This window comes from Panthera onca, chromosome C2 (genome assembly GCF_046562875.1).
Source record: "Panthera onca isolate mPanOnc1 chromosome C2, mPanOnc1 haplotype 2, whole genome shotgun sequence".
In the NCBI taxonomy this organism is placed as follows: domain Eukaryota; kingdom Metazoa; phylum Chordata; class Mammalia; order Carnivora; family Felidae; genus Panthera; species Panthera onca.
In genome coordinates this window covers 67,557,265-67,580,024 of record NC_138347.1, presented here as the reverse complement: position 1 = coordinate 67,580,024, position 22,760 = coordinate 67,557,265, and the positions used below count along the sequence as shown (strand labels likewise).

The 22,760-nt window shown below is 43.2% G+C and overlaps 1 protein-coding gene across 6 annotated transcripts in view; it reads left to right on the top strand.

The window, feature by feature from the left end:
* The first annotated feature begins 3,718 nt into the window (after positions 1-3,718).
* The window catches only part of ILDR1 (immunoglobulin like domain containing receptor 1), a 29,619-nt gene continuing 10,577 nt past the window's right edge, over positions 3,719-22,760 (top strand). For 2 of the 6 annotated variants that reach the window (XM_060639807.3, XM_060639805.3), the window contains exons 1-5: positions 3,723-3,925; positions 15,102-15,272; positions 16,628-16,777; positions 20,396-20,515; positions 20,869-21,015. In XM_060639807.3, coding sequence (XP_060495790.3) covers positions 3,871-3,925; positions 15,102-15,272; positions 16,628-16,777; positions 20,396-20,515; positions 20,869-21,015 — 643 coding nt within the window. In that variant the 5' untranslated portion in view covers positions 3,723-3,870. Of the gene's footprint in view, positions 3,926-15,101; positions 15,273-16,627; positions 16,778-16,887; positions 16,986-17,368; positions 17,456-20,395; positions 20,516-20,868; positions 21,016-22,760 lie in introns of those variants that run through there. The other 4 variants (XM_060639808.3, XM_060639806.3, XM_060639809.3 and 1 more) reach the window with 4 other exon arrangements.

The following is a 22,760-nucleotide window of genomic DNA, read 5'->3' as shown; positions in this document are numbered from 1 at the left end:
ACTGTGATAACAATATCTTTATTCATTTTCAGCCTTTTAAATTTTCTTATTATGCTAATTAGAAGATTCAGTATAATGTTGAATAGGAGTAGTAATAATGAACATATTTGTTCTGAAACTCCTTTCCCCAGATTTTTTCACCTCCTGCTTTTAGCCCTACTCCCAGATGAATTGTATCTTGGATTATATTCCACTGACCAAAAAGTAGGTCTCCCAGTCCCATCTGACCCAGACCTCTCTTATTAAGCATGTAGTTCCTACCAACCCCACTCAAACAACTGTACTTAATAAAGGTGTCGAACCATCCATGAGGGTTTCATTTGGATACTCCACTATTCTGTCAGGTGCAAATGTGTCTAAAATGATTCAAAATTTTTTCTGTATATCTGTGTAGAATGGCAACACCATCTACACAGACTTAATAATCAGAAATATATATTCTCTCAATTCCCACATCTAATTTACCATCAGTCTTGTCAATTCTACATTCTAAATGTCTGCCAAAGTATTTTTTCTTCCCCATTCTCAACACCAATGACTGGGTTGAGCCTTCAGTATTTCCATCTTGACCACAGTAACAGTTTCCTAACTGATCTCCCTGCCTTTCATCTCAATCCTTGCTTACCATTCTTCTCATTGCTGACAAGTTTATCTTCCTAACACGCAAGTCTGATCATGTCTTGTCCAGCTTAAAACCCTTTGCTGCCTCCCTAACGTCTACTGTATAAAGTCTTAGTTCTCCAGCTGGTCATGCAAGGCCCTTTATTTACCCTGGCTCTCTAACAAATTTTCCTACCACTCCCCACCTTGCCCTGGCAAAACTGAAGTGCTTATAGTTAAACTATGCTGTTTCCTGGTGCTATGATTTTCGCACATAGTCTCTCTGCTTGGATTGCTCTGACAAAGTCTTGTTCATTTTCAAACCCAGCTTACATGTCACTTACTCCAGCAACTATAGATAAAGAACTCAACTATATCTATTGAGCACTACCAATATGCCAGGTGCTATGCTCTTTGTATGCCAGACATACAAAATGAATGAGATATTTCCAAATGTTGCAGCATCAGTTAGCTACTTTCATTTCTTGCGTCCCTTTAGGTTTAACTGGAGCAGGATTTTTAATTACATATTTCTTTATTTTCTTTCTTCCATTCTTGATAAATACACACATGTACAAATATCAAACTATTCTCGAGCAGAGATGCATATGTATATATAGACACAGTATTCAGAAATATTTATGGACAGTTTTAACTAGAAAGTATGATTATAAATGATGAAATCATAAGCTCTGTACTTTGTGGTTAGACCCTAGACGAGTGAACACCAAGAAACACAATATGGCTAGGGTAATAATTAAGGGTGTGTTCTCCAAAGGCAGATTGCCTGAGTTTACCTCTCAGCTTTTCTGCTTACAAGCTGGGTGACCCCAAGTAACTGAATCTTTGTGCCTCAAGTTCCTTAGCTGTAAAATGGGGACAATAATAATACCTGCTTCAGAATGTTGTTGAGAGAATTATTGAAGTGCTGAGAATAGTGCCCAGCACAATATAAGCATTTAATAAATACTACCTATTGTTACTTTGTATATGAGGACACTTTTGTCTCAGTCACTATCAGCAGGTCAAGTGATTTTTACTTCTATATTTAGTAATGAAAGAATTGTTTGTTGTTCTGAGCCAAATGTATATTCTTATCAAATCTTTATTGAATCAATGGTACATGTTGGCAGAATAACTAGTCCAGGAGAGCTCATGGTAGTGGAATGGAGTTTTACTTTCTGTAGAGCTAAATGATATATGTGGAAACAAACTGCCTTAGCTGATAACTGTAAACACAGATTGAGACATGGCTAGGTGAGAGTGTATGGTGTAATAGCTAACAGCAGAAGGTCTGGAATCAGACTGCCTCATTTAGATTCATAACTCCACCACTTACTAGCTTTGTTACCTTGGTCAAGTTACTTCTTTGTACCTCAGCTTCTACATCTGTAAAATGGGATTGATAATAACAGAATAACAGTCCCTATTTTATATAGTTATTGTAGAAATGTAATGAGATAATGCACAGAAGGCTCTTAGATCATTGCTTCATACAGGTGGAATATAGAATATAGGTAGTAAAGAAAAAAGATGCGTGTAGTATTAAACTGACCTTTATATCAAAACAAGGACTGAAGGGTGTGGGAGGTAGGTTTGGGAAAGTGAGGGCTCATACTTTTTTAGACTGGGATTTAACATTTGCCTAGAGCAATTTACAAATCCAGGAGCCACACAAATCCCTCAGGGTCACAAACACTCAGATACATACAATGTTCCTGACAGCATGTGCACAGTCTCTGGAGGGGGTAGGGGGAGCATCCCTCACATTATATCCTGCTTCTGCTGCTGTGCTAAGATCCCACTGTGGAAGGTCTAAAGGCCCCTGAACATTCTGTACCATCTGCCTTTGGCCATGTACTTACTGCCTGAATTTACTTCCTACTTTCTTGAAGAGAAGTGGCTACAGGAAAAAACATTTAAAGGGGAGAGGCCAATTGGGGAACTAGAGGGCAGACTAAAGGGGAAGGAGGGGAAATTGGGAGAAGGGACTGGGTTGACCACCAATTAGTCTCAGGACAAGGATGTTCCTCTGGGCTGAAGTGAGATGAGGGACACGAGTAGCTCTAGTGAAGAGAACCCTTCACAGCAGAGGAGGAGACAATCTTAAGAGAAATAATATTGACTTCTAAGGTCACTGATGAGAATGGGAGCTTCCTGAGGGGCAGAAACCATGTTTAATGCACCTTTATAATTCTTTTCTTGAGGAAAAAGACGGTGGCTAGGAGGGAGAGCACAATGAACAATCCCTAATAAGGGAGAGGTGTATAAAATAGCTTGTTGTTTCTATTGACCAGTGTATAGGTGACTTTCCAGGTTAATGTCGTTGGTTGGTTCCCGAAGGCAAGTGTGTCTTCTTCCTGTGTTTTATGGTTCCCTAGTGGGTTCCTGCCAAGGAAGGAAGGACTGGATTATATCTTAGTTGGCCTGGTGCAAAGTGACCTAGAATCTTTGACTTTGGGGGGGCTGAGTCAGTGAGGGGCTGTGGAGCTGCACTTCATGAAGGATGGAAACTAATAAAAAGAAATACACCAACATTAACAATGCCTAACTATGGGTGGTGGGAGCAGGATTTTTTTCTTATTTCTAATAATTTATATTTTTCTAACTTTTCTGTAATAAGCATCTATGAGTTTTATATTTGTGGAAAATTAGACCTATTTGTCTAGTTTATACCATACACTTTAGTTTCTAGGAAACCTGAGCAAACATTATGTGCAAAAGTCATATTAGTGTGTTTTCAGTGGGGAAAAAAAGTTTTCCAAACACGCATGAGGGAATGGAAATATAACGCAGGAAATGCACCTAGACAGTTATGTCCACATAAATTCTCCAAAGAGGGGTAAGAAAGTTGCTAGGGGTGAGATTTCCCAAGAACTTATGGGGGGTAAAATGGTAACGTTCTTTATAAGCGGGAAAGGTGTGGCAAGAGATGGGGTTCCAGGGAGGAGAACTACCTGGAGTCTTGCGGTGGAAGAGGCGAGGCGGTGGCAGGTAGGAGAGGTGGCCGCGGTCCTCCGGGACCGGGGGCGGAGCAGGAAAGGGCGGTGCGCGGGGCGGGAGGCGGGGCTGAGGGGCGCGCCCCAGGTGGGGATGAGCCGGACCTCACCTGCTCGGGGACCGAGGCCGGCCCTTCCGCCGCGCCGCGCCGGGCGAGGGGAAGGCGGAGGGATTCCTTGGAGAAGTGGTGCGTCCTGGGGTGAAAGCTGTGGAAGAGAGCTGACGTGCCCCCGGAGCCCCTGAGCAGAAAGGGGCCAGGGACCGGCTGGCATGGGCCCCGAGCTGCCTGCACCTTGGCTGCTCCTCTTCACCTGGCTCCCAGCAGGTGAGCCTTGGGAAAGTGGGTCTCACCCTGGGCGCAGAGAGACAGGAAGCCATTGTTGCCTGGCCTTGCAGAGCTGGCCTCGGGCAGGACAGGGCAGGGTAGTGGAGGCCGGGGCAGCGCTCTGGTAGCTCTTGGCACAGGCACCAGGAGGTGCGGGGAGTAGCTCGAGTTTCTGCCTGTGGGAACCTGTTGTTTTCCTCATGTATTGGCCTAGGCCCTTCTGAAACAGGTGCAACTAAGAAAGAAACCCAGAGCCCCTGGGCTTCCCTCCAGCAGTCTTTAGGTACTTCTTAGTCTTTAAAACTGAATCGATAAAGGTGGAAGCACCACTCTTTTGATTCCTATTTACTTTGCTTATTTTATAGGACTAAGCCATGTGGCTGTCTGCTAACCATGGTCAGTGTCCCTATTCTACTTTCTTTGTATCCACTCACTTTCCTAACTCTTCCCCCTTGCTCAGTATCTCCCCACCAGGCGCCCAACCACCCACCCTTTATCCTCCCTTCTCTTAACTTTCCTACCCTGTCTGCTTTGGAAAGCATGGTTTTTGTGTCTCAGTGTATCTCTTGGAAATATGGCAGGAGTGTCTATCTGCATGAGTAAAATCAGGTGAAAGGATAGCTGAATGACTGCAGGACTTTCAACCCTTTTCAAGTAGGATGTAGGTGTGACCTTGCAAACAAGAATGTATGAATGCCCTTGGAAATTCTTCCCTGTTTCATTTCATTTTACCATCCCTTGTCCCCTTTTTAGGAATAACTGCCCTCTTATCTCAGTGGGAAGTCAGCTCAGTTTGCTCACAGACCAATTTGAGTCTTGTATTTTTCTGAAGGAGATGTAATTTGAAGTTATGGGCAGAGTTTCATTTTTACCAGCTTGATAGGACATGAAAATCACTTGGGTGTAACTAAATCTCATTCAGACAAGATTCTACAATAGCTTAAGCTTAATGCTGAGAATAAAAAGGAGGGAGAATTGCAAAAGGGTGAGAAAACTGGAAAATCAGTATCCCTAAGACCCTCTGGCTCACATCGTTTTCTGCAGGATCTATGTTCTATCAGTTGTCTGAAGCTAAGAAGGCTAGGTGTCCGACACATGATACACAAGGAAATGGACTAAACCTCACCTAAATTTAAGTGCCCCAAATTCCACCAGAGTAGTTACCAACTGGGACTGTGACAGCAAAATCATAAAAATCCCAGCTTCTCACAGTCCTCTATCCTGTGCGTTATGTGTTCAGCTCAAGTTCCATGGCAGCTAGGGATTTCTGAAGCTGCTTGAGCTACCTTTTCAAGAAAATAGAGGTCTATTCCCATCTCCCCCCTTTAGCACCCTATTCCAGATTAGGACTTTGTAGCCAGCAGTCATCCAGGTCAATAGAATAAGAAAAGAAGCCTTACAGACAAAAATTTTATTAGGGTATAAACCCCAATCCTTAAATCATCAGCATACTGTTCTAAAAGCTGTTCTATTTTTATGAAGAATATTGAACACTGAAAAATTTTCAAATACAGCGACTATAACCAAAGGGTATATTCTTTATAGTAAGCAGATTGCTAAATGGACAGGGGCTTTAGAAAGTGGAGCTCCAAGTGTTCAGGAACCAGCCATGCAGTGTTAGTAGCCAGGATGCCGAGGTGGTAAAATTATACAGACTGCTGTGTTTGCCTGGCATTCTTTATTTTTTTTATTAAAAAAAAATTTTTTTTGGTCACATTTATTTACTTTTGAGACAGAGCATGAATGGGGGAGGGTCAGAGAGAGAGACACAGAATCTGAAACAGGCTCCAGGTTCTGAGCTGTCAGCACAGAGCCCAATGCGGGGCTCGAACTCACAAACTGTGAGATCATGACTTGAGCTGAAGTCGGACGCTTAACTGACTGAGCCACCCAGGCATTCTTTAAATGGAAGCCTACCTGCATGACCCATTTTAGAACTAGAGAAAGCTGAATTCACAAAAAGTCCTAAGTAACATCTAATCTCACTTTTCTTTTTTTTTTTTTTCTTTTTATTTTAGAGAGACAGAGAGAATGCAAAGGGGGGGGGTGGGGAGAGGGGCACGGGGAGAGAGAGAGAGAGTGAGAGAGAGAGAGAGAGAGAGAGACAGACGATCTTAACCAGGCTCCATGCTCAGTGCAGAGCCTGATGCAGGGCTTGATCTCATGAACCGTGAGATCATGACCTGAGCCAAAATCAAGAGTCAGACACTCAACTGACTGAGCCACCCAGGTGCCCCAAATTTCAACTTTATTTCATAGGTGAGAAACTGAGATTTCAACTCTTCAGACTCCAACAGTTTGAGGGGAAATAGCTATTTTAGCAGATATTTTCCCCGAATATGTGTAGAAGGTATATATAAAAGAAAAAGCTTCATCCAGCTATTTAATGTGCATTTGGATTTTGCATCCACAATGTTTGTGTGACTCTGGTCAAGTTACTGAAAGCCTGCAGTAAACAGGGATGATTATAGTACATATCTCATAAGGTTTTTGTGAGGATTAAGTGAAATGAAGATTTTAAGGCACTTAATATAGTGGCTGAAACAAAGTGAGGGTTTAATGAATGTTAGCCACGGTGGTGAGGTGATGATACTCATGATTTAGATCCAAGTAGGGTATTTTAGAGCTAACTTGAATGAAGCAATTTAAGTTTCCCCTCCTCCTCCTTCCCCTATAGCTAAGAAACTGCAGTTAATAGTCAGTGGACTATCAGGTTGGAATTCAGAATCTGCCTCTTACTAGCTGTGACTTTGGAGGAATTCAATTCCCTTCATCCAGAAAACAGGTGAAATTCCTGATAAGCCCCTCACAACCCCCACCCTCCAGTCCCCATAAGGCCAGCTCTTGTTGGATGGCTTAACATCAAGCACAGGGTCTACAAAATGGTCATCACTCAGGAAATACTGCCCCCACCTCTTCATTTTTACACGAAACTTCCTAAAATTCCCTAAGATCAAACAGAAATCAAACTACTTTTCTCAGTTCCGGTATCTACCAAAGAAGTGCTTTTCAAACTTTTTTTACAGCTCTCAGAAATACAGTTTATGTTGTGACATGGACACATGTATAAGATTTATAAAACAGAAACGAGCACACACACACACACACACACAAACCCATTACTATGTTGGGTAAAAGAATAACAGATTGATATCACATATTATTTTAATAACATTTAAATAAGTAGAAAATAGTCTCCAAATTAACACTAAATAGAAAAATCCAGTAAGTTGATTTTCTCAAGGTCTGCTGCAGATTGCAATATGAGCTTTGGAAAATCCTAGAGTATGTTCATTTTGATCCAGCACGCTGTTCTCTTCTGTTTCTAAAGAAGAGTTAACCCAAGCTTCTAGTTAGCATCCAGGCTTCTGTAGTTGTTAAGTGTGGGCCATTAGTGAAATCATGTCAGATTTGGGTACTGGCAAGTCTAGTCAGTGTGGCCTGGGGCCCTGATGGAGCCTCTCAGGTCCCGGAGTCCTGGGAAGTTAACCCCAGTCCCTGTGCTCTGAGCTGTGGAGAGATCAGTTGTCATTGTTTTTGTTCATTTTTGTACTTTTTCAAAGTTTTTTTTTCTTTAAAAAGAAATGTTTAGCACACAAGTGATACTTGCCCCTTAAAACAAAACATTAAGATAATCTAAAGTAGGTTCTGCAGCCTTTTGCATTATTGGCTGATAGTTCTGGTTACCTCCATTGAGCCTCAAAGTTTATGCCTGGAATGAAAGTTTAGTTTTCCACCCAAATTCTAAAAGAGTGTGTCTCATTTGGGCTTTTGTGAATTTTTTAAAGATTATAGAGTGGTGTTAACTTACAGATTCACTCAACTATCAACTTGTATTATCATTCTTTGTGAAATGAGCCGGCTGATTCTAAGACACAAGATTCTTAGCATATAGACCAGCAATTTTCCCTTGGTGATGGGGGTAAAGTGTGGGATCACACTGAAGACTGAATGACATCTTGATTCACAATGTAGTGGATAGGAAAGCGGAGTTTCTCAGGCTGAGGAGGGTGTGGGTGGTGGTTGGGAGCTGTCCACTTGGCTCCTTCCTTACCTCCATGGGATCCCTGACGTACCTCCCCAGAATCCCAGGACTCTGCCAAACTCAAGTAGAACTCACTCCCAGTCTCTGTCTGTCTTCCTCTTTGGACCAGTTTTGCAGGTAAGGAAATCTGTGTTCAGGAAAGTCACAAGTGCCAGGTTGACATAGTAGACTTAGGACCAGAACCCTGGCATCCTCATTTTTAGTACATTGCTCTTTCCCCTGTTTCATACCATGGATTAAATTCGTTTTGTCTAATTGAATCCTAGTATGCAGAAGTAGAAATAGATTGTCTAACTAAATGCTACTTATTAAACATGTTGCCCCAACAACAATGCAGTGGAATGAGATGCTGATAATTAATGTATCATCTGCCTGGGTTTCTTTCAGCCCAGTAGTGTGTTTCATTTTGTCCTTGGGGGAGAATTAAATTTGTGTTTAAAGAATTGGGAAGATTCAGGTCATGTCTCATATTTCCCTCATCTTTATTTCTGTATCTTTCAATCTGTGAATCTTAGGATAAGGTGGGGTCAGAAGAAAGCAGTTTTGACACTTTCTTCATTTCCCAAACCTTGTTCTATTTCTTAATCCCAGGCTTTGCCCCTTCTTTTCTATTCCAGGTGATAAACCTCACACTAGCCTATCTTAAGCACCTTAACCATCTTGCCTCTTTTCTGTCTACTTCCAACCAGCCTCTACTCAGACGATAGGTTAACCTACCTGGGTTCATCTTTTTCACCTTCATTTTATTCCTCCAAGAACCTCTATTAGATCCCCATAGCTTATAGAGTGGATTAAAGCTCTTTGTTTGGATTTCAGGGCTCACTCATTCTTGGCCTCACTCACTACTTTGGGCAGCCTTCTCCCGCTGATATGGGGATGCTCTTGTACCCCCTTTCCCAGCAATACACACCCTTCTTTGTTTTTTTGTCTGCCACCCTACAAATGGTTAACTTTATTTGTTTTCTATACTTTTAGAGCACTTAAAATTTGTTCCAAGCAGTTTAGCCTGTCTTGTATGAATTTGTTTTTAGTCAGCAAATGTTTAATGCATACCATGTATAAGGCCAGCCATGTATAAGGCTGGCAAACACTAGCTGTGTGGTCCTGAACCAGTTACTTCATCTCCCTGAGGATTTTTCTCATTTATGAAATTGAGATAAAATAAGGCTTATCTCATGGGTGTTTTTACAAGGGTTAAATGAGATACTATATAATAAAGCACCCAAGACCATGGCTAACAACATAGCAAGTGCTCAGTATATATGTTTCCTCCCCTGTGTAGCCACATGCTTAGCACCACCCTGAGCCTCACACTGTTGAGTAGCAGATACCAGACCTTTGTTAAACATGTAATACATAGACCTAATTCCTACCCTCACCCCCGCCCCAGCCCCCTTCTCTTTGTCCTCTTTTCTCCTCTCCTAATTCTCTCAACCCCTTTTTGTTCACACTCATGGCCACTCCCTCTTCCCCTTGATTCCTTTTATATTTGCACTGTTATCTAAGGAAATGTAACAAGTACTGACGGCAAATATACTTGGGGAGATAGCTTGCTCAGACATAAACTCTGATAGGATTAAACCTGTGTACTTTTTGTTAACCTGCTTAGTGGATCATAGGTGCCTGGGTGCCTAAAAATCACTCAAGAATCAAGACCTTCCATCAAGTGTTGGCACTAGGTCAAGCCCCTTGCCTGGAAAGACCATGCTCCCCTGCTGCCTGCCACACCCGTCCAGGCAGGGCCCTTCATGTGTAAAGGAGAGGAAATGCCATTCAATCCCCTGAATACCTCTGTCCCTATGCTGTATGGATAATATGTTCTAGACACTGTAAAACATCTTGCCCAATCTGATATTACACAGGGAAGACATTGAATAAAGTAATATACAGAGATATGCATATGTTTGGAACATACATCATTTAGCTGTAAAGATAATTTTCTTTCATTGGTTTTCCTTTGACTTTAATATAGGATGTAGTCCCCACTGGCACCTGAGCGTAGTCTTAAAAAGTACTTCATGGTAGGAAACAGAATCCTCTACCATTTCCCTCCTTCCCACAAACTCCAATATCTCATCTGAAGTTACCTTTCAATCCTTAGATGACAGGTTTCTCTCCCTTTTTCCCAGAGGAGACTAACTGAATGGGTTTGCCAGGGGACAAAGTGATGGAGCTTTAAGAGCTTTTAATGCCAGTTTACATTTGTATCATTTTAATGCTTTCAAAATGCTTTCACATGCTGTTGTCAGTTGACTTCAATCTCCAAAGTAGGCAAGATAAGTACAAATGAGACAAGTAACAGCTAATGTTTCTTCAGTGCCTGTTATGTCCCACCCTCTTTGCTAAATGCTGGACATTTATTATCTCATTTAATCCCTACTACAACATTATCAAGGAAGTATTATTATAATTCCGCATAAAGAGGCAATCGTAGTTTGGAAATAATTTGTTAGGTCTTTTAGCTGGTGGGAGAGTGGAGACAAAATCTGAACTCAGGAAGTCACTCTCCAGAATTAAAGTTTCAAAAGAAAATGATAGAGATATTTAGGAAATGAAGGGGATACCACAGGATGAAGGAAATTTAAAAATAGAAAAAATATATAAGAATTTGAGGGGCCCCTGGGTGGCTCAGTCAGTTGAGCATCTGCCTTTAGCTCAGGTCACGATCTCACGGTTTGTGGGTTTGAGCCCTGTGTCAGGCTCTGTGCTGATAGCTCAGAGCCTGGAGCCTGCTTCAGGTTCTGTGTCTCCCTCTCTGTGCCCCTCTTCTGCTCACCTTCTGTTTCTTTCTGTCTTTCAAAAATTAATAAAAATTAAAAATTTAAAAAAAAAAGAAAAGAAATATAAGAATTTGAAAACAATTTAAAGAGCAAAGATCCGGAGTGCCTAGGTGGCTTTTGATTTCGGCTCAGGTCATGATCTCAGGATAGTGAGATTGAGCCCTGCCTTGGGCTCTGTGTTGGGCATGAAGCTGCTTAAGATATTCTCTCTCTCCCTCCCTCCCTCCCTCCCTCCCTCCCTCTCTCTCTCTCTCTCTCTCTCTCTCTCTCCCTCTCCCCCCCTCCCCCTCCCCCTCCCTCTCCCCTGCTCTCTCTCTCTCTCAAAAAAAAAAAAAAAAAAAAAAGCAAAGATCCAACATCGACATCTACCTTTTTGAATCTGTCCCTATTTTCAGCCCAGATTCTTCTATTCTTAGTCTCTTCTTGAAAACTTTACCTGCATAGTAGTGTGCATGACCAATGTGGTTAGTTTTACTGAGAAGTCTGAGGCTACAGAACAAGAAGGATGGGAAGTTTTTGCCTTTGAGATAGGCTGTCCTCCTCCCAATCTGGAAAATCCTCCTACTTTTTGAGTTTAACACCTGACTTCCACTTGGAAAGTCAAGCTTGCCTGCTTGGGAAAGATTAGGTTTGGGTGCCAGCAGAACCAAATCCTGAGGCTGAGAGGGCTTGGTTTATTATAGTCTCTGAAGCTTGGCCCACATATATGAGCAGAGGGATTCCCACCCTAGAGGGTTTTGTGAAGATAAGAGGCAATGTGTGTGCATCACCTGGCACACAATAGATCCTAAGATTCACAGCAACAGCTGAGAAAAGGGGAGGGAGGGTTGGTGGTTGCTCAGTACCTTTTGTCCGGGGACTCTTACTCTCTTTGTGGAGGAGGGCAAGGGGTATAGGTCCAAGAGTGCATATGCTATGGGGCTGGAAGAACCCTGGAGAGAGTGGGAGTGAGCTCAGTTCAGTCAAAATTGTGGGAACCTGATCTATTTCAAGGGCTTGAAATTCACATAAGGGATGAAATCTGAGAGAGGATGAAGGAGTAAATACCCAGCCAGCAAAGCCAGTGCTGACGTTGGTAAAGGTGAGTCATGTCACCTCAGGTATGTTTTGGCCATAATAAAGGCATTCATGGAAGGGTGCTGAATGGGAATCTGGCAATAAAGGTGATCACCCTTGTCCCCATTCTTCTCCCTCAGAGTGTCAGATTCAGCAATCTTCAAAGCTACCTGAAAGTAACTTCTAGCTCCAAATTCCTTTCTCTGACTCCCAGCAAACCTCCCTCCCTCCAAATGTTCCACCTCTATACAAATAATGTTCACTACAGTCCTCTGAAGAAATTGCTATTTATGTCACATTACCATTCAGGAAAATAAAGAACATGCAGGTTATCAGTCAATCACAGTATCAGAGTGATTGCTGCCAATTATAGCCTGGCTCCACACTCCACAATTATTTGCAGGCTAGTGAGTACCGAACATCTTCCTTTATTTAAAGAATAACCAGGCAGAGTGGCCAGAGTACTGCTCAGGGGTGGAATCTTGACTCTGACCTTATTAGAAAGTGAAGCGACTACAGACAGGCCACTCACCTTTTCCAGTCTCAGATTTGCGGTGTATGAAGGGGCACTGCTCATCTCCTCCCAGGGATCATTTTTAATGTGTAAAAGAAAATATTTGAAAGTACTGTGTGGACATAGGATTTTGTTTAGACCACAAATAGGTGTTTTTATTTCCATTCCAATCCGTGTATCTGCTGAGCAAAATAAGCTGGTGTTGACAGTGCCATCCTGGACATTGTCAAAAGCTTACCTGTAGCGACTTCTCTTCAGTTAAAGCTGTGTTGGGGGAAAGTTCCAAGGTCTATGTCAGGTCAGTTCTGGAAAAAAACAAGGAGGGTGGTGAGGGTAGAGAAGCAAAACTAACAAAGCAGATTACAAAGCAATCCATGTTAGGCTTGAGACGCTGGTCACTGGCTCTTCCATTTCTGATTGGACTAATTTCCAGGAATTAGTCCAGGAATAGCTGGTAGAAGACAGCAGCTGTTTTTCTCCCAAACTACTCAAGGCTCATTTTTGAAATGATGATCTTTATAGCTGGACAAGGAAGTCATCAGTCTTACCAAAGACACCACTTTTGCCCTATTACTCTACAGAAAAGTCTCCAGTGATTATCCATTAACTAGAAATACATGCTTCAGTGTGATTTAGACTCCACCCCCACACGCTACCACCAGCCCCACCTTATTTATCCCTCTGCTTCCCATAAAGCCAGAATACTAGCCAGTTTGGTTCCCTCCAAGCCCCGTAAATAACTGCTCCTTTCTGATAAGGGCTTTTGCTCACTCTCTTCTTCTGCCTTGAAGCCATGAGTTTCTCTGCCTTCTTCCTATTTTTCACGTGTGATCTTAATCCTACCTGAGTCTTAAGGTCCAGCTTATATTTTTCTTCCATGAAGTCTTGCCCAGGTACAGGTCTCCCCTGCAGATCCTCTTTACAGCAGGTCTGTCACAGGCATATACTCATTTCAGCCCAGCCCTAGAGACAGTTTAGGTCATTTCTGGGGGCAAGGGCCTATCCTGAGCAGCACTCTGCTCTTTCTCTGTGGATGTGAGAAAAGTGGGTGCATGTGCCCGTCACAAGCCACCACTTACTATTTCACGAGGGCTGTGTCCAGCAGGTGAGGAAGGACTCAGAACCACATGGCTCTGGCCTTTGAGCCAGGCTCACCCAGCTGTTTTGTAAGGGGTGAGAGTGGCGCTAAATGTTTGTGGGAGTAAAACAGTCACCTTGAAGCCATTCCACCTGAGAACTCTCCTGGAGAGAACCCCAACTTGAACCCCTTTCTCTCTGGCCTTCATGATAAAGGAAAAGAGGGAAAGAGACTCAGATTCAGACTCCGACTCCGACACTAACACAGCAGCATATGTGCCAGGCGCCATGCCAAGTGCCAGAAGAGAATGATCTCACTGCGTTCTTTCAAGGACCCGATGAGGTTAGGACTACTATAATCTCCAGCCACAGCTGAGAAAACACAAACTCAGAGTAAAAAAAACTTGTATAATGTCCAAATAAATAGCGAAGTGTTATTTGAACCCAGTTGTCTCAGAGTACAAGGCCTGTTTGTTTTGTTTTTAGTTTAGTCGACACCAGTGGTTCTCAGAGTATGATGCCCAGAGCAGTAGTATCAGCGTTTCCTGGAAACTTGTTAGAAATGTAAGTTCTTGGGCCCCACCCAAGTCCTGCTGAATCAGAAACTCCTACTGACAGTGATCTGGGCTGTTACAAGTCCTGGTGGTGCATGTTCAAGTTTGAATACTACTATTCTGAGCTAAACCTCCCACAAGAAGATCCCTTATAACTTGGCCTAGAAACCATATTGACATAGGAACATTCTAAGATGTTGGTTATGTGTGGACCCCTCACCACGCCAGAGTCCACCTGACTTTCTGTGCCACCTGGTTCCTCATCAAGGCAGACCTGGAGCTGCAAGTATATTTGTAGCTTTGGAGGCTGGGGAGAAGGAGTTTTAAAAAGGAGAAAAGAAAAAAACCTTAATTTCTTCAAGTTTTCTTGATAAAATTTGTCACAATCTGATCGTTTTTATTTATGTTGTCATGCTTATGTCTACAACCTGTACTGCCAGTTTCTACTGTTGATGTATTCTTGGTCATTCATTCCATTATTTATTCAACAAACATCTGTTGGGTGCCAAGGAGGTGACAGTGCAGGATGAGGTGCTCGTGCTTAAATGATGAGTCAGAGACAAACTCAGCCTGCTCAGAGCCTGCACTTAACTGGCCATCACCAAGGCATGTGAAAAGTGTTGCCTGGGGGTAGAAAGAGGCACTTTAGGAAAACACACAGGGCCCCTCTCCCAGGTTTGCAGTCAGGGAAGGCTTCTTCTTCTTTTTTTTTTTTTTAACACTTATTTTTGAGAGAGAGAAAGAGAGAGAGAGAGAGAGAGACAGAGCATGAGCAGGGGAGGGGCAGAGAGAGAGAGAGAGGGAGACACAGAATCCTTCCTTGGGGAAGTGGGGAAACATTTTAAGAAAAGTGACATGAGAAAATGTATGCATGTATTAGCAGGCTCAGACCAGTACCTATACAGCCTTCTTTTCATACAGTTTCTGTATTGTTGCTGGACGGATGAGACCCTTGCAAGTCATCCTTGCTCTGTCCTCCACCTCGCCCAGAGTGTCTGCAGTCTCCGCCTCTAACTCTGCCTGTGAGCTCCCATCTAGTCAGACAGTGTGTTCACTTATTTGCATGGCTTTTATCACTCCATGAACAGAAGTAGGTCACCTATCAGAGACATAGTATGCCTTCAGTGTTTTCTCCTGCTCTTGGCTGCAGGGTGCCTGTCCTTGCTGGTGACCGTCCAGCACACGGAGCGCTATGTCACCCTGTTTGCCTCTGTCATCCTCAAATGTGACTACACCACCTCCGCCCAGCTCCAGGATGTGGTAGTGACGTGGCGCTTCAAGTCCTTCTGCAAGGACCCTATCTTTGACTACTACTCTGCATGTGAGTGCCCTCCCCCCCTCTGCCCAGGCCCCTCTGTGAAGCATTGCCATGAAGGCATAGGAATTATTTAGGGTCACAAATCCTTATGAGAAGCCACAAAGATCACTTAATGTGGCCCCCTCATTTGATAGATAAATGGCCCAGGCAGATGAACTAACTTATTCCTGGTCACATACTATTTTATTTTAAAATTTATGTCCTACCTTGTTCCTGAAAAGATTTAGGCAGCTCAGACATGAAGTTTTTTTTAAAAGGCAGCCTAAGTCCTGCCTCCCAGCCCATTTGGTTGCGTGCCAGCACACTGAGATGAGTCTGAAGTCTGCCGCCATCACCTTCACCACCTTAGAATGTAGACAAGAAGCCTCCTACACCCTCCAGGATGCTGAGGAGTGGCCATTTGTGAACCTCCGCACACTGCCACACTCCCTTTTATGGTCAGCCTTCCTGGTGGCCGATTGAACCCTCCGAGTGAGCGAGTGAGCAAGAGCTCACTGCCCCCAGGGAATACATTCTCGGGCTGCACAATTCCCCCTACCTATGCTTAGCCACGTCCTACCTCACAGTAGTGGCTGCCCCACTCATGTCAGTTCTGTGCTCCGAAAGCAAAGCTCTTTCTAGCTGTCTACTTCTGCCTCTCTCAAGGAACAAAGGAATGCAGATCCTCACTGGCAGCCCTGTGAGAGGTTCTACAATTAACCTTGTAGAAATTTTTGAGAGTAGAAGTAGATGCCATCTATAAGGAAGGAAGTGAGCTTCCTGAGATGAGGAAAAATGGGGGGAGGCCTGAGCTTTACCTCTGTCAGCCCTGACTTACAGTACATCTTACAGTATGAACCCCGATACCTAAATGTCTGAGTCACTGACAGAACCTGGCCTCGTTCCCAAAAGACACATCTCTAAATCAAGGCATGATTTTCAGGGGGTTACTCTTCAAATAAAGGGCCAGGGAAAAGAGACCAGGGTGGTAGACATTTGCCACCAGAAAATGCATTGTAAGGGCAGGTAGATGAACCCTGTGGGGGCAGAATCTGGGGTTACCAAAAATGAGGTAAGGGTAGTTGGGCTGGGAAACGGGGGCATGCAGCCAGGATTTAGAAATGATGGCCTTTTAGAGGGGTCTGGGTCTTGCTGCTCAAAAGTTCATTAGTATCACCTGGGAGTTCATTAGAAATGCAGACTCTCAGATTCTCACTCCGGACCCGCAGACTCAGAAATTTCATGTTTAGTGAGATTCCCAGTAGATGCATGAGCTCAGGAAAAATTGAGAAGCTTCCCTGCTCCAGGGAACACTAAAGGTGCCTTTATTCATGGGAATTCCCCCTGCTGTGTGACTTAGCTGTGTCTCCTTTTCTCAGCTTACCAGGCAGCTTTATCCCTGGGCCAGGACCCCTCCAATGACTGCAATGACAGCCAGCGGGAGGTTCGCATCGTGGCTCAGAGGCGGGGGCAGAATGAGCCCGTGCTGGGGGTGGATTACCGGCAGCGCAAGATCACCATCCAGAACCGTGAGTGCAGGGGAGGCAGCAGGGAAATGGGGGTGGCGGACACCAGGCCTGACAGGCTGAGTCATTGTGGGGATTCCCCTCCCTTTTTTCTTTCCATTTGTTTGTTTGAGGAAATTGCCAGATACATAGAATGCTGTACCACCATCTGAAGTCACTCCCCTGGAAGTTGGTGTCTGGATGAGAAGATGTCCTACAGCTTTGGCTAAAGGTCTGGGAGTGGGTGGTTTCTTTTGCTTTTTCATGGCTAAGGTGTGGATCAGTCTTGTTGGCTCCCTCCCATAAATTGCCCTCAGGGCCTGTGTGAACCCCAGGGCCCTGAGTTTCCCTCTGACCACTCCTGTTGTTTATATCTAAGGGGCTTTCAAGTAGGTGGCCACCTTGACACCATCATCACCCATTGGTAGAGGAAAGAGCATTAGGGTTCATTGACCAAGAGCATTAGTTCATTGACCAGCAGCAGATTTTTTTCTCTGGCGTCTGTTACCTCATCTGAAAGATGGACATAATAGGCTCTGTCTCCCTACACTGAAGTAAGTATCAAACGTGATATCTGAAAGCTATGTCTAAAGCATGTTTATTCTTTATGGCTAGTACACGGAGTGGTGGTTAGAACCCTCAGTCTGCAGTCAGATTCTGGTGTGGGTCCCCATTCTGCACTTATAGGGTATGTGAACTTGGGTAAGTCCCTTCGATTTTTTTCTACAAAATGGGACTTGCCATAGTACTCCCCATCTTGTGGAGATTTGTCAGGATTAAGTGAGATGATATACATAAAGCACTTAGCAAATATTAAGTGTGCAGTGAACTTTAGTTACCATCACTGAGCACGCTTTTGGACGGAGGGTTAGCCCTACATTCCTACCTTGTAATCCAGGATTGCCATGATGGGTTATTGGCACATAATTCAGAGCCTATTTCAGTGAGTTTCATGTGCAGTGTTAAATAAATATTTGCTGCTTAAAAGGGGAAAAATGGTAGAGAATACACTAAGCAGGCCACTCAGGGTACCTGTGGCAACAATGTGAGGAAATCAGTGAATATTTGATGACCGTTTAAAGGTAGATCATTTAAAGGGAGCCAATTTAATATTTGCTTCCAGATTGGTGTCTAATACTTTAGCTGTAATATTTAAACCTGATCCTTTTACATGCAATCTCTGCTTTCCCCAAGCCAGCCCTTAAACTCTTAGCTTTAGTGAACATCTGTCCTATTCTGGTCTCTAGGTACATTCTCAAAGATTCAGGGTGGTTCTGTTTTTCCCAGAACCTGCAAAATGAGCCCTGATCTGACTCCAAAATGTAAAGTCTCTTTTGGCAAGTCTCATTTAGTTTTTGAAGGATAAAATTCCCCAGAGGTGACAAGGTGACAGACAGTCCTTGCTGTTCTCTCTTTCTTTCTTTCTTTCTTTCTTTCTTTCTTTCTTTCTTTCTTTCTTTCTTTCTTCCTTTTATCTAATTTTGAACAATAGTATCCACTATTTTCACTCCCAGTCACTTTTGGATCAAACTTTGCTTCTTCCTTACTCCCATGGAAAACCATTATTTCCCCCTTGGTTTTTAATTCTACCTCCATGCTTGTTGTGACTTCCTAGAACCCTTGTTTTCTGACACTTCTTTGCCCTGTGCTTGCGTCATTTGAAATGACCCTGTCAAATCAGTTCTTGGATCATTTAAAATATAAACATATCCAGGGGTGCCTGGGTGACTCAGTTGGTTGAGTGTCCAACTTCAGCTCAGGTCACGATCTCACAGCTCATGAGTTTGAGCCCACATTACTCAGAGCCTGGAGCCTGCTTTGAAATCTAGGTCTCTGTCTCTCTCTGCCCCTCCCCGACTCGTGCTCTGTTTCTCTCTCTCAAAAATAAATAAACATAAAGAAATTTAAATATTAACATATCTGAATGTCCTCATTACTGTGACATCCCTGAAAAACATGTTTATGTTTCTAATAAAAACTGGGGCAGACCTATGATACACATTAACTTAGAGGGAGAACCTCCTCCAAAACACTTTCCCCATTCTTCCAAGTCTAGGGGAAGCTCTTTCTGGGAAAGGTAGTGTGTTTGGAAAATCATGGGGAGGAAAATATTGTAGAGATTGACGTAGAAAGAGAAGGAAACAAAAGTTGAAGTTAGCTCCAGTGGTGCGTGACCTTGCATTTCTGTTTCATTTCCTCAATAAATATTTTTTGACAAACAGATAATGGAGAATTGTAAATATGACTGCCAGCTAAGCAGGAGCAAGTCCATAATGCGAAGGGTTTTTTTGTTTTGTTTTTGGTTTTTTGGGTTTTTTTTTTAAAAGAATTTGAAGATGTCCCCTGGCACTTACTGTGGGTGAAATAGCAGGAATGTGGAAGCTGCCTGGATCTTCTGACTGGACTTTAAGCCCTGTTAGGACAGAGGAGTCTGGTTCCTCTGCAGATCTTCCCAGTGTCTGACTCAGTGCTGGACCCACAAAAGGTCTTTAGTGAAGATTTGTTGCATTTACTAAACTTGAACATACCATTCATCTATCTTAAGTAGCACAGCGCTTGGTGCTCATGAGAACTGAAAATCCTTTCTTGAGTATTGAATAACATTTACCCTTAAAATAGTGGCATTTCATCCTTACTCATTCAATTCATCTCATAACCCATCCCTTCAAGATCCAGAGGGATCCATTCATAGCCAGTGAGGGATCCAGGCTGTGGAGTTTTCTACCCACTTTGGAGAGGACATCAGAACTTAGTGGTTAACAGCACCAGCTTTGCAACAGAGAGACATGGATTTGAACCTACTTATGCTAAGCATTATTTCTCTGTTCTTAGGCTAGTTTCTTAGCCTCCTGGAGTCTTGGTTTCTTCATGTGATCATCTGAAATGCAGCCAATAATCATGGTTAGTGTATCAGGATTGTGTAGAGTTTGATTGTGAATAAGCAAAACCTCCAAATATTAGTGACTTAATAAAGAAGTTTTTTTCTTCTCATGTATAAATTTTGAGGTAGATAGTCCAAAACTAGTGTGATGCCTCTGTTCCATTAAGTCCTGAGGGATGGTCCCCAGCTCCAGCTCACCAAGAAAGTCTTTTTCTCCCCCATGGTCCAAGATGGCATTCATCACATGTGCTTGACTGATAACAGTATAAAAGAAAAGATGAAGAAAAGGACAAAGATGTTCCCCAACTGTTTTAAGAAAGTTCCTGGGAGCCATCTTGTAACACTTCTGCTTACATTCTATCCACCAGAACTGAGTCACATGTTCATGCCCACCTGTAAGAGATGACAGGAAGTAGTGACTTTATTCTAGATGGCCATGTACATGACCAAAAATTATAAGACAGAGAAAAAGGGAGAAGAGACCCTGGGTGACAGTGTAATGTCATCTCACCCACTGTGAGCTGTGGTGGGAATTAAATGAGGTGATGTCCAAAATCCTTTCAAAGCACCTGGTAGGGTTCAATGAATGGTGAGTTCTACCATTATTAGACTGTTTGGAGAAATAGGATGGTCTCAGAAAAAAGACAGAACTATGAGGGGGGCCCTAAGGATGTGGAAGGACAGTGCTGAGTCCTAAGCCGTAGGTCACATACTAGGGCCCTCTCCTTTAACACCTGGTACTTTTTCCCTCCTCCCTGCAGGAGCAGACCTTGTGATTAATGAAGTGATGTGGTGGGACCATGGAGTGTATTATTGCACCATTGAGGCTCCAGGGGACACATCAGGAGACCCAGATAAGGAGGTGAAGCTCATTGTTCTGCGTAAGTGCTGTTGGAGCTTTCTATGTAGCCACCTCATTGCTGTGACACTTTTACATACAGCACAGAAACAAGCAAGCCCAGGTTATTGTTGGATTGCCAACCTCTGAAGGTCCCTTACCAAAACTAAACTTTATTTTTTTTCTTTTCCTTTTCCTTTTTCTTTTCCTTTTCCTTTTCCTTTTCCTTTTCCTTTTCCTTTCCTTGTCTTTTTTTTTTTTTTTTTTTTTTTGCTGGTATATTGGTCAAGCTTAACCTATAGGTCAAGAGCTATATTTATTAGACCTCTAGAATGTTAGACCTGGAAGCATTCACCTGCATATTTGGTTAGCTTCCTCTTGGTGTCTCCCCTGCAGACTGGCTGACAGTGATCTTCATCATTCTGGGAGCCCTCCTTCTGCTCCTGCTGATTGGAGTGTGCTGGTGCCAGTGCTGTCCTCAGTATTGCTGCTGCTACATCCGCTGCCCCTGCTGTCCTGCCCGTTGCTGCTGCCCCGAGGAAGGTGAGAGAGGACAGATAGGCAGTGGGATGGGGTGATGCTGGAGCCTGGTATCCCAAATACATGAGCTTCACACACACAGATCAAAACCTTGGGTCCTTCCAGGTTCTCCTCCATGCCCTTCTCCCCTCACAGGCTCAGAGGTCTTTGACCCCAGCACAGAATATAATGCTAGAGAAAGCTTTAGACCCAAGTGGGAAGATTTCTGTCTCTCCACATCCGAGCCTGCCTGAGGCCTCCTTCCAATGGTTCTGCCTATTGATGGCATTTCCTCAGTGGCCCTGAAATGCCTGTGCTTCAGTATTTGCTCCTAGCTCTCACCTTGCTTGGACAGGGAGTGGCTAGAGCAAGTGGTTTGAATGTAGCAGTGAGAGAGAAGGCCACCCCTTAGAGAGGACTTGAAAAGAACAGATAGAGGAGAAAGGAGTTAAAGCAGTGATTCTTAAACTTAAGAATCACCTAGAGGGCTTGTTAAAACTTAGTTTCTGGCTCTACGTCCAGAGTTTCTGGTTTAATTGGTTTGGGGTAGCCCGACAATTTGTAAAGTTCCCAAGTGATGTGATGCTGCTGAGCTGTGGGCCACACTTTGAATATCTCTTTTTAGATAAAGGAAAGAGGTTTAGATGAAGGAGAGAGGGAACGGAAGATCTTGCTCTTAATGTGATCTTTCTTTGGGCTAAAATTTGACTTTTTTTTTTTTTATTTTTTTCAAATGTTTATTTATTTTTGAGAGAGAGAGAGCGACAGAGCATGAGCAGGGGAAGGGCAGAGAAAGAGGGAGACAGAATCTGAAGCAGGCTTCAGACTCTGAGCTGTCAGCACAGAGTCCGAGGCCGGGCTCGAACTCATGAACTGTGAGATCCTGTCCTAAGCTGAAGTCAGGCACTTAACTGACTGAGCCACCCAGGTGCCCCTAAAATTTGACATTTTAAACCAAAATTATGATATACCCTAAAAAATTTGGCTGTGGAATGCCAAATTTTTTAATAGAAAATTATTCTATAATGACTTCTTAATAAATAGATGGAGTGGAATCACCTGCTTTAAATGGTAGGAATTTTGTGTTCTTAAAATAACATCTTTTCTCCTGATGATACAAGTAAGGTATGACATTGTAGAAAATTTGAGAAATTTGGGAAAGTGTAAACACTAAGCACTCAGAGATAATCACTTTTATCAGTTTGGTTCATTTGAAAGGAAATTTTTTAAAAGGAAATATAAGGAATTACCTCTTAAGATAGAAAAAAAAACCTTAATCTACAATGTCAAGAAGGCTAATGGCCTGAGTCTGGTTTCAGGTCTGTGTTCCGAGGTTTTTGTCTTATAGGAAAAGAGAACTAACTTTTTTTGGATGTCTGCTATGCGTAAGCCCCTTCCATATATTTCCCTCTGTGAATCCTCACAACCCTAGAAGACTGTGTTATCACTGCTTAACAGATGAGGAGACTGAAGGTCAGAGAAGTCACACAGCTAGTAAGTGACAGTGGCAGTGTGGTGTTGAATCCATGTTCACCTGACGTATGAATGCCCGAATGTCACACAGTTGAGGCTGCCACAGCCTCTGTGTGTAGATCACAGTGGGCTTGGCAGAGAAACCAATGACCTCCTGAAAGAGAGGGAAAATAGCAGAGGACTCAATACTGGGCTGTGGAACTCCCTACCTTTCAAGAGCCTCTGGGACAGATCCCAAGGAAAAATCACTATCACTGAAGTAGTAATATGTATGAAGAGATGAGAAAACTGCTCCC